We start from the raw sequence: 12556 nt of genomic DNA, 5'->3' as shown, positions 1-12556 counted from the left end.
TATTGTTTAGTGTGTAAAAACACTATGTTTTACTATTTATTATTTTACAGCATGGATGGGGTTAAAATTCCCTGTCAAAAAATGTGACTGTCTCCAGATGGATTTGATTTATTACTAATTTGGAGAGGGTCACATGAATATAAACCTGCAGCTTTGGCTGATCGAGGTTAGTGTGTTCAGAATGAGAATCGTGAGAGAAATCAAACTGAAACTAAAAGAAGTGATTGCTACTCGTTGTAGACTAGCACGATACTTGTTTGGTTCCATGTCTGTTTGTTTTGGCCACTGTGCACTTTGTTTTGTACCAGTGTTTTGTTCAAACCTTTTTATTTATTATTATTAAACGTGCGCAACAGCACTTGCATACCTTGCAGTACTCTGTCTGTGTTTATTCTCCTCCGGGTCTGACATCACCACGAAGCTGGCTGTGACATATGGTGCTCAGAAGTGGGAATTAACGCCTCCACATACTCAGGCCAGGAACAATACTGCGGGGACACAATGTTTTTGGATTTTTTTGTTTGTTTGTTTTGTTTATTGAAGAATGGTGGAAATGGACAAAGTCCAGGAGTATATGGAGAAGTGGCATGCTCATCAGAGGGAGTTGGAGGACGGAGGGACTCCATGGTACATCGCCTCTCTGGAGTATGGGCACCTCCTGGACGTGTGCCCCTACGAAGACCCTCTTTTTATGAAAGCCTTCAATCAGGATGAGGTGGAGACGCAGAGAAATGGATCCATCTGCAGGCCGTAACAGCACCCCAGACGGACCAGAACACCTGCCTCATATGCCTAAAGGAGAAAGGTGGTGCTTTGCCTTTGGCAAAGTTGGGCATGTATCACCGGACTGTCACCCCCGACATCTGGAAGAGGAGCGGCCGTCCCCAGAAAAAGCCAGGACAAGCGCAGCGCCCACAAAGGGGGGGGACCAAGCTTCCAGCACTCATGAGGGGGGAGCATGAGCTTGCAACGCCCTGCACGTCACCGCCCGGGGAGGCCTGCACGTCACCGCCCGGGGAGTCCTGCACGTCACCGCCCGGGGAGTCCTGCTCGTCACCGCCCGGGGAGTCCTGCACGTCACCGCCCGGGGAGTCCTGCACGTCACCGCCCGGGGAGGCCTGCACGTCACCGCCCGGGGAGTCCTGCTCGTCACCGCCCGGGGAGTCCTGCTCGTCACCGCCCGGGGAGTCCTGCTCGTCACCGCCCGGGGAGTCCTGCACGTCACCGCCCGGGGAGTCCTGCACGTCACCGCCCGGGGAGGCCTGCACGTCACCGCCCGGGGAGGCCTGCACGTCACCGCCCGGGGAGGCCTGCACGTCACCGCCCGGGGAGGCCTGTACGTTACCAACTGGGGATTTGTTATGTCCAGCAGCAGCAATGGCACTGCTGGAAATTCTGGAGCCTGAGCCCAAGAGAAGGGAAGAAAAAGAGGTTAGGAGACCATTTCTACCCGCGATAGTTGCGCTACCAAAAATATGTCACCCCGCTGTCAGCCTTTCCGCTGCAAGCAGGGCCACTGGAGGAGGACCTTGTTTCGCTGTCAGCATTTCTGCTTATGGCAGTGCTGCTGTCTGCCTTGCAGCTGCCAAACCGCTCAAGCTGGAGGAGCCAGCCTTGGCGCTGTCGGCACGTCCGTTGACGATACGTATGCTGACAGTATTATCAATGTCAGCATTGCCATGGGCTGCGTTTTTCGCTGCTGGGATTGCCCCGGCTGGAGGAGCCAGCCTGTACATTGTCACCATTTCCACTGACAGCATTGCCACTGGCAACATTAGCACCTGTGGGCCCATGGATGCTGCCATTCCTGGCCTAGGACTATGACCAAGACTGCTGGGGGGCACATTGTAACAGGGTACACCCCAACCCTGTGTGTATTTTGCCTATTCTGTGTTATTTTGGATTGTGTTTGTTGTATTATGATTTAGAGGTATTGTTTAGTGTGTAAAAACATGGTGTTTTATTGTTCATTATTTTACAGCATGGATGGGGTTAAAATTCCCTATCCATGCTAAACTCATGCAGAATGTGTGATGGATGTCTCCAGATGGATTTGATTTATTACTAATTTGGAGTGTGTTCAGAGGCGGAACAAGAGACTTGAGTCATTAGAGAAATCAAAGTGAAACTAAGAGGCAATTGCTGCTCAATACTTGTTTGGTTCTGTGTGTTTTTGTTTCTGTACTGTTTGTTTTGTACCATTGTTTTGTATTTTGGTCAAACCTTTTATTTATTATTATTAAACGTGAGCATCAACGCGTTCATACCCTGCAGTACTAACTGTCTGTGTCCATTCTCTTCCGGGTCTCACATCCCCACGAAGCTGTCTGTGACAGTCACCCTGTAGAATGTCTGTCTGAGTCACGATGGGCCAGATATTACAGATTCTCATAGAGAGCTGGGTGCAGCCTTTCGGTTTGACTAAACAAATTACCGTTGTATTGCAAGAAGCCATCTTGCAAGAAGCAAGAACAGTCTGGAGAACTTAAGTAGTAATTAATAAAACTAGAACTGTAGGTTCTGCTGTGTACTAGGAAATGGTAGAGTGCTATAATAATCCTAAAAATTCATAAAATTGGCTCTAAATTTCCCTATAAAAGCTCATATATTTCCAGTAGGTATGCGATTGTTGATAGGTGTGGAAGTTTAATATTCCCCCTGATGCATTGCTGTAGGTAGATGTAGATGTAAAACCATTCTCTGGTTACCATGGCAGTTTAGTATGCATTGTCGTGATGTTATTTCTTGGGGATAGCTCAGAACAGTCAGAGGAGGGCATGGTGTTCCAACCAGACCATAGAGAGGAGAGAGCAGATTGGGATCGAAGGGGGTGGTGGGCACAAACTGAGCTTAACATTAATGTTTAAGCAAATAATTAAGATGGTATATGCTAGTGGTGCAATAATTAATTGGTGAATCAGTTATTGATCATCTGTTCTTAAATTTCCCGAGCTTGGATTACATATTGGTGAATCGATGCATCAAATAAGAACCCAGTTTGAAGTCTCCTGTTGCCGGTTTGCATTAAAACCTTGAGTGTGCTTCTTTTAGTACAATTACAGTAGATAAACAATGTTAGCATATTGCTAGGATACACACTTTAGGTCTCTGCATTCGTGTTGGATTTACCTGGTGTAAAATGAGTTGAGTTGCTTCACTGGTGAGTAAGTCTATGCATTTTTTTGCACAGAAAATTGACAAGAAGACAGTATAACGGCCAATATTAAATCTACTGATTTTAGCTTTTGTTTCAAAGCATGTTGTGTTTGGATTATATGGCAATATTATATAAAAAGAAGCTGAATGTAGTACGATAGTTAAATTAGTCAGAATTTGTGAGATTAATTAATATTTTTTGCTTTGCTTTGGACATAAAAGGTTAACAGTAATGAACAACTGTAGTTCAGATAGAAATGACCTCTGTTAAAATATAGTATTTTTTGTTATTACAATGTTAAGGGGACATCTGATATGGACACACGCATATTCTTTTCAGTTGTTAAAAACTCAAGTCCTTTTATATTTTTTCGTAGTCAGAAGTGTTCTAATTTCAATGTAAGTTTAACTGTTATGCGCAGTAATATTTTTAATGTTTTAATGTTTTTAGTTATTGGATCTTCTGTTTAAAAAAACAAACTATTCTTTATTTTGAAAAATAAAACATCAATGCATAATCATAAGCTGAAAATTGTTTCAAAGCACAGGAATACAACCTGCCCCCACCCCATTTAAATCAGAGCTGTCTTTGAGTGTCTGCCTTTCCACCCACAAGCACAAAACAAATTGAACAAAATGATCAGTGAACCAACAAAACCTCTGTCAACAACACTGTCGAAAAAAGCAACCATCCATTAAAAATAACTGTTCTGGGGAGACGTTTTATTTGTAATGTCCTGTCATGTCACTATGGACAATTGGATCCCAGATAGTGGGTTCTATTCAGTTGATATGAACAGTGGTGAATCTGAATACCGCCACTATTTATATATTACATTAGGACAAAACCTGAGGTTTTACTTTTAAAGACAAAAAAACATTTAGGAGACTCACTGACACAGTATGAGTTTTTGGTTTTGTCAATTATTTAAACAACAGCGGTACCATTCAGAGCTATTGAATAGACCCCATTGTCTTTGGGGCACAGCTATGTCTTCTGCATTATTCTCTCTGTCACCTTTAATTAGTGGTGTCTAATAAAAAATAAATGTTTTGTCCCTGTTTAACCTATCTGGGCTTCCCTGAATAGATCACTGTTGAAATAAGCAGTCCATCCCACAAGTGCAGTGGTTGCCCACAAAATGTTATATTCTCACCAATGCTGGAAGACAGAACATTAATTTTAACCCAATGGTGACTGCAAGACTTGCATTCCAATGCAGTACCCTCCCTGACTTCATAGACGTAGATGGAGGCAGTGCACAACATATGACATTCTAGTTATTGTGTCAAAACAGCAAACCCTACTCCCCAACTTACTTGCCTAGCCTTTGCATGAAGATCTTCAAACTTTAAGGATATTCCTTGTTAATAGTTTGTGTCTTTATACTGGAGGGGGTAATGTTTAGCTTTATAACCAGAGAAATGTAATTTTGAAACTTGAGGTCTACAGCTGAAGTCTCTTTTACCTCAAGGTGTGGAGAGGCGGAGCAGCAGCTTGGGCTGAAACTCCAAGACCAGCAGATCACTGAACCTCGGAAAAACAACACAGCAAAACATTCCCAGTTATTTATGGCCTGTTAAAGCTATGTATTGCAGAGGGGAGGGGGGAAAGGCTATCGTCTCTATCGGCTATCCAAGTAGGTAGGGACGTTTACAATTGACCTCTGTGAGTCAATTAATTAAAGAGCTTAGGCAGCTGACTTATGTTTGTGAAAAAATAGGTGCTTAGAGGTGGAAAAGAAGGGTGGGGAAGGGTGTTGTACAGTTGACTTTGCTAGCAAGTCAAACATAGTAGGACAGGAAAAGGGGTGAGGAAGCACTGCAAGGGACATTCGTTTTGATTGGACCCAAACTAAAGCCTTTAATGTCAGTTTGCCAGCCACAAAACACTTGCAGCGCCTGTAATTTCTCTCCCCGCACCTTCCCTGTCCTTTGTTCAGACTTGGTCTGAGTTGGGCTGGAATCTGAAATAGACTTGTTCTTTCTTTCTGTCTGTCTGTTTTTCATCCTCTCAAAATGCCTCCACTCAAACCCAAAAACCCACTGTGAGGCTGGTAAACAAGTTTCACGATTCAGACTCCCAAGCTCCACCAACTTGAGAAACTAAGATTGGTGTGTTTCAAAACAGGATAGTTTCGTACTGACCCAGTGTAGTGGTGTAAGACCCAATCCTTGTGTGTCCTTATTGTGTTGTTTAGTATGTCAATATATTATACTGTCAGTAGATATGAGTACCACAGTTGTGTAATCAAACAATTGTTTAGTGCACCAGTGACGCTTGGGTCTGGAGATCCTTTAAAAGGTTCCACACAAGGTGACAGTAATAAGGGTTAACAAGGTTTTGATCCTACATCCATTTTATTTAGAGCAAAAAAACTAACATTTATCCATTTGTGTTTACCTGGTCCTTCGTTACTGTTGCTAGGTAACTCGCATCTAACCAGGAGGCCTGACTGTTTGCCAATTAAGCTGAATTGTCACTTGGATTTGTTTGCGAAAACAATGCTGAAAAAAATAAACAAGCTTTGGCCATCATGGTATTCAGAGATCATTATTATATCACATAAAGTAACTTCAAAGCTTGTTATTTTGGACTATAGTTTTTTATAGTTGGGGAGTTTGGAGGAATGTGTCCTACAACTTTGAGCTCAGTGGAGGTCTTTTTCCATCAGGCAAACTTTCTTGTGACTGCTAAGGTGTGAAAAATGTAATAGCTTGGCACACGTGGAACTGGTGTTTTCCATGGAATAAGCATCGTGGAATAGGTCCAGGGACATGTTTACTTCAATAGAAGGCTGTCCGCTTTATCAGCCGTTTAAGAGCACTGCAGTACAGTAGTATTTCAGAGCTCAGATCTGCCGTGTGCACAGTAACTGGTCAATGTGATCAACTTTTTATTGAAATTTTCAGCATTTTGTCTCTGGGTACTGAGGGAAGATGAATATTCTGGTTTACCAGATCTGTTTAGTTGAGGCTACAAACTAAGCTTTAATACAGTAGCTGGTGCTAGCTTGGATATAATTAAGTGGTATTTCCTTATCTACTGTTCCATTTGATAGAATGAAGGGATCTTTCCTTCTCTACTGTCCCATTGGATAGAAATGATCACATTAGCTTCAGCTTTGTCTGCCTAAGCTGCTTAAATGTAGAAAAAAGTCAAAAATATGTAAAGCATATTTTGTTACAGGGTCAGCTGCTCAAATCTAAAAAAAACAACCAAGAGGCTGCAGATGATTGTGCAGTCAATCTGTAGCCTCTCTCTGCTCTATATGAGAATGGTAGAATGGATCTGATGCCACCGCCAGCAGGGCAGATGCATGAGAGTGCACCAGTAATGTCATGAACAGGGAGTCCCATAAGTCATGCATCATTGGCAATGTCATATATCACTCTGTTAGGATGTTGTCTTGTTAAATTGGGCGGCCACGCCAAGTTGATTAGCTGTACCACACATCACCATTATCTGAATTGGTTTAAAGACTGAAACCAATAGAGAGTCAACCAGTGTTAACAAATGTCTGACTTCTTTTCCAACCTTACAGGCAGATGAAGGACCAAAGCAAGAAGGTGGCTAACCTGAAGCACAAGGAGCAGGTAGAGAAGAAGAAGAATGCTCAGCTGATGGAAGAGGCCCGCAAGAGGGAGGACAACATCAGCGAGAGCTCCCAACAGCTGCAGGTAGGCAGGGGTATGGATGAGTTCCCAACAGCTCCAGCTAGGCAGCGGCACACAGAACAAGGGTAGAGCTGGTTTCATGGGATCTCTGTTACAATAATGGGAGCAAATTAAGTTATGTGAATTGGGTACCTTACAGGAAGACACAAATTGTCCTGAAATCCTGTAAAAACTTGATAAAACACATTTTCATTTTGTTTAGATAACAAATCCTTATTACCTACCGAAAACATTTTTACTGCAAACTGTTTGTGGGTGAGGGAGTTTTTCTACCATCTTTTATTTATTTATTTTAATTTAGTGTGTCCAATTATAATTTTTACCTCGATTTTTCTCCCAGTTTGGAATGCCCAATCGCTTTTCCCCTCACCTCAGCAGTTCCCCACATGGGAGATCCAAAGGTTCAGTGGGCATCTTCCCATCCCACAACCAAGCCAGCTTCATTTTTCACCCAGGAACTCAAGATCAGATGTCAGCGAGCTATCAGCCTCTGGAGTACAAAGGCCAACCATGCAAATGTCTGCTCTGAGCACACTGGGCGCCTGGCCAGCAGGGTTCGCTGTAGAGCGATGAGGAGATGCGCTTGTGAACCACTCGGGGACCCCACTATCTTTTTAGACATTTTCCAGAAACAATTTTTTTAATAGTAATAAGCAAAATTGGATTGTTTTCCACAGCAATCTGTTGGTTAAGTGAGTACAGGTCTTTGCACACTATAAGCCTTTAATCTTTTTCTGCACAAACGCATTAGACACAGGTTTCCCAAACCTGTAGATTTCTACGTGGGCAGTACTCAAGAATCTTCTACCACAGAGCTGAGATGTAGAATGTAAAATCCTCACTTGAATGACATCCTCCTTCACTCCTCCTCCTTTGTGGTGGGGCATTTATTGCCCATTTTACAATGAATAGATAATCAGCTCCTCATCAAATACATGCCAATGATTTTAATGTGCAGGCCGTCCCAAATGTGCAGTGGCACCACACATATCAAGTTAATCTCCATGCAGAATGACGAGGAAATATTAGTCATTCATTATAACCCATGTGTAAAACCAATGTAAAAAAGATTATTCAAAATGTATTACCTCATGCAGCAACAGATGCTGCAGGACCACAAGGCCCAAAGCTGATATTGTATTTCTTGATTGCCCTGTACTGACCACTTTAACAGCCTGTCCCTGAGCACAGTAAATCACCCTGGGGTTCAACCCATGACCTCGCGGTGTCTTGGCTAACCATTGTAGGCCTGGTTTACAGCTCACTGTGCCACCGTGTCAAATCCTATTGCAGCCTATGTGTTTTTTTTAAATTGTATAATCACAAAGTAAATCGTTGTGGGTTTGTGAGCATGTCTGTTCATCATGTATGTATACAGGTGACAACCCGTTCATAGAACGTAATGCTAAGTTAAAATATGTACTAGTTGTTCCTGGACACACTATCTGCGTATGTGTTGACTTATACTGTACATGGAAGGTGATTTGATAAACAGTGCAGCATATGAAAAAAACACACATTATTGTAGAACATATTGGCCTGGCACATGGTAAATCGTTCATCGTAGCCACATGGTACGTTGGCTTTCGACTGTCTGGGTTCTATTCAGTGGATAGCCTCTGCTGAACTGTGAGCACTTTGCTTATGACAAGAGAATGGGTCTCGTGTAGAGCCTTGGGGTATGCCACAGACAACACATGAAAATACAGACACAGAGTCTCCTAGTGAAACAAATTGCTGTCTTTTAGTGACAATACCGGACCATTTTAAGACAATACCGGACAATCCAACCCAACTTCTGAGATGATCAATTAAAGTGGTATGGTCCACTGTATCAAGTGCGGCACTTAAATCTAAAAGAACAAGGACAGATACACAGCTAGAGTCTGCAATTAACAGTAGATCATTCACCACTCAGATGAGGACAGTCTCTGTACTGTGCGCAGAACGGAAACCTGACTTCATGCACTTTGTTACCCTCAAGAAATGAATTCAGTTGGTTTGCTACTACTAAAATTTTGAGAATCTTAGCTAGAAATGGCAGATTTGAAGTAGGTCTGTGATTAGTTTAAGTTTGATTTCTTAAGCAGAGGTTTAACCACAGCCATGTTTAAGGCAGAGGGAGCCACTCCTGACTACTGCTATGATTTATGTTGTTTGTGGGGGGTTATGAATGTGACTTGCATACATTTTTGGTTTGTAGTCATTTAACGAGACCCCTGTTGGAAAACTGGTTTTATCAAACTAATAAGGGCTTCGTTATGTGACTTAAATCTGAGAACCCGACATCCTGATTCAGATAGCGAAGCTGGGGTTTGGCACAGGAACAGCTAGTAACTAATAAGCCTTTTTTAATAGAAATACAGTGTCTTAGGAAAATGTAAAATATAATCTGCCTTTGGGTTTGGTGTCAGGAAGAAAAGGGCCAGGCAAGGGCAATTTTGGTCGCTGTGGGTTGGATTGGATTAATAGAACAACATTACAACTTAAAAAACAAATGTGTGCAATATTCCATATTCCTTAGCTGTGTTTTAGCAACCCGTTGAACAAACATTCTCACATTTCAGCTTATTCTCCGTGTTTCCAAAGGAGAGGGGTTTTAAAATCAATACGAATAGGATGGCCGCTCTCGGCACAGCTGCTGCTGCTGACTCTGGGGTAACTGAGATCAGGGCTGCTTTTAATCACCCCAATAGCATCCAGCACAAGCTAAAGTTATAGTGTCAACTGGGACTTTTAGAATGAAGGAAAACACATCCAACCTGATACACATGAGCAACAATGGAGTCTTAAGCCAGCAAATTGAAGGATGTTTTTAGAGCCAAAAATGTCAAACTAAAAAGACAGTACTTGGGATCTTGAGGCAAAGCAGTTGCATTCAGATATTTTCCAAGTGATTGTTATCTTGCTTTAAAGGCAGTCAATTCAGGTTTAAAAAACTGATCACCAGTGATACAGTACATAGCATTTGTGGAAATACAAAAAAATGTAGAATGTAGAGTCCGTACATTGTATCACGTTAGGTTCCCTTTCAATTCATTATGTATGGGATATGCCTGCCTATTGGTAGGTATTCACTGAGCTGTCTATATCATAGCTGCCGATAGGCTCCTTCCTGGATGACATCCTCGGTTCTGATTTAACTGTATTGATTTAAAGGAGTGCATATGTACGTCTTTTCTAGTCTACACTCTTGTGAAAACACAGTTCCTCCACCGGGCTAGGCCTCGCGGCATCCCTGGTGTCAAGTGATTCCAGCGAAAACCATCTGGGCAGCTTGTCTAAGCCTTGTTTGTTTTGTTTGTCGCGGCACATCCTCCTGTCTGTATACCAGACAGGAGGAACCCTGCATGTCTGTGTTGTGCTGTGGATTAACTGCAGCGCAGTTGATATAAAAAACAGCCAACCAGCTGTGTATTCCGCCACCCCGCTGTAGAGTAGACTTGCCGGCTGCGTCGGCCTGCCCACCTTGGTGTGTCGAGCCTTGATAACAACAAATAACAGTAGTGTGTTCTCCCCCAATTGTTTTTGTTGTGGTCTGCTTTTCAGCTCACCCGCCGCGGCTTTGACCCTTGTGTCTCCCTCGTGTACGCAGCGCATTGACCAGGTGTGTGACCACACACGGTTAGGGTAGGCACTGTTGCAGGTAGGTACTTTGGTGCCATGGTGCACCCGGTACCCGGTGCTCACAGTGCTCAGTGCACGCAGTGTGCACGGTACTTCGGACCTTGGTCGCACAGCGCCTTAGTGTACGTGGTGCTCGGTGCATGTGCATACAGTGTTGCGCGGAACTTGGTGCATGTAGTACTCGGTGCACATGGTGCCTGGTGCGCACTTACACAGTGCGAGTGCCTCGGTATGCATAGTGCCCTCGGCGCTCCGTATACCCGGAGCACATGGTGCTCGGTACAATATGTGCTAGGTGCATTCAGTGCATGGTACACGGTAATCATTGCATATGGTACACAGTGCAAACAGTGGCTAGTGCACTCAGTGCGCACAGGGTTAGATGCACGTGGCACTCGGTGCACAAGACGCTCGGTGCACACGGCACTCAGTGTGAACGGTGTTAGCGCCTTGGTACGCATACCGCCCTCAGTGCGGGTTACACCTGTGGTACACTTGACACTCTGTGCACATAGCGCTCAATGCATGCAGCTCTTGGTGTAGGCGGTTCACACTGTGTGCATGTGGTGCTTACTGCACTAAGCACGCACGGTGTTGGGTGGTAACACGGTACTCTGTGCACGCGATACCCCAACGTAATGACGGGAAAGGCCGCGTGCCATGCTTGCATGTCCCTCTCCAGGTCGCCGGACTTCAGGAAGAAGTGGCTGCCTTGCTGTGCAAGTGAGTCATCTGTCTCGTAAACCCCACCTTCCATGGAGAGGGGTTGTACTCAAGGTATTTTCTGGTGCCCAAGAAAGATTGTGACCTTCACCCCATCCTAGACTTGAGGTTTGTCAATGGGTTCTTGAAAGAAAGGAGGTTCCAGGTGCTGACTTCCCATCACATTATCCAGTCAGTCCCGCCGGGCGACTGGTTCACCACCATGGACTTACAGGATGCATGTTTTCACGTTCCATTTCGACCAGAGCACAGGAATTACGTCCGCTTCTCCTTTCAGGGAAGCGTTTACGAGTTCTTCGTGCTGCCGTTCGGCCTCTCGTTAACTCGTACTTTTTCAAAGTGTGTAGATGCTATCCTGGCCCCCTTGTGGTTGCAGGTGGGATCAAAATAATGAATTATTTCGATGACTGGTTGATCTGTTCCCAGTCGCAAGAGGTAGCAGTGGCCCACACGGCGGTTGTGACATCATCTGGCGAGGCCAGGCCTCAACATCAGTGATGCAAAGAGTCAGCTTACACCGGTGAAGTGCACAACGTACTTGGGGCTCAGGCTGGACTCAGTACGATGCATTCCCGCCGATTCTGTTACTCCCGGCCTTTCTGGAAAAAGTCTGGTTAGAGAAGGTGGCAGTTCTCCTAGTGGCCCAGGAGAATCTGGTTCTCGACCCTGTGTCGTCTCTTACAAGGCCAGCCCTGCCTCAGTCAGGCGAGCGGCACCCTCTGGCACCTGGAACCAGACAGGTTCCAGCTATGGGTCTGGCCCCTGAACTGGATCGCTGGTCAGCCCTAGGGCTATCGGTTGCGGTGTTGGGTAGGTGTAGGGCGGATTCCTCTAGTTCATTGTAAGCCTACAAGTGGAAGTATTTTCACAATTGGTGTCTGACTGGAAGTCATGACCCAGTTTCTTGCCCCATGCCAGTTATCTTACAGTTTCTGCAAGAATTGCTTGATGCTGGTAGGTCACCTTCCACATTGAAGGTCTGTTTAGCGGCTATTTCTGTGTGCCATGCGCCCGCAGATTTGGTCTCTCCAGGTGCACATTTTTTGGCTACTCGGTTTCAAAAGGCGCTCGGTGGTTACGCCCTCCCAGTAGCACTGTTCTCCCTAAATAGAGCCTTGATATTGTACTGCAGGCTCTCACGAAGGCCCCATTTGAGCCCATATACTCCATAGAGTTGAAGTATCTGTCTATGAAGACAGCCTTCCTCTTGGCTATCGCCTCCGCTAAGCGGGTCAGTGAGCTGCAGGCATTGTCGGTGCACAGCTCCTGTATGCCTATTTGGGACGATGGTAGCAGGGTGTCACTGCTTACAAACCCTGCTTTCATCCCCAAGGTGATTACAGCCTTCCACATGAATCAGTCTGTGCAACTG

At 44.6% G+C, this 12556-nt stretch overlaps 1 protein-coding gene across 10 annotated transcripts in view; it reads left to right on the top strand.

Moving 5' to 3' along the window:
- Positions 1 to 12556, top strand: part of LOC121318597 (ELKS/Rab6-interacting/CAST family member 1) — a 369254-nt gene that overhangs the window by 160504 nt on the left and 196194 nt on the right. For all 10 annotated transcript variants that reach the window (XM_041255448.1, XM_041255447.1, XM_041255446.1 and 7 more), the window contains one exon: positions 6702 to 6837. In XM_041255448.1, coding sequence (XP_041111382.1) covers positions 6702 to 6837 — 136 coding nt within the window. The remainder of the gene's footprint in view (positions 1 to 6701; positions 6838 to 12556) is intronic.

This window comes from Polyodon spathula, chromosome 7 (assembly GCF_017654505.1).
Source record: "Polyodon spathula isolate WHYD16114869_AA chromosome 7, ASM1765450v1, whole genome shotgun sequence".
Taxonomy (NCBI): domain Eukaryota; kingdom Metazoa; phylum Chordata; class Actinopteri; order Acipenseriformes; family Polyodontidae; genus Polyodon; species Polyodon spathula.
The sequence above is the reverse complement of the archived record's forward strand: the minus strand, read 5'-3'. Positions and strand labels throughout refer to the sequence as shown.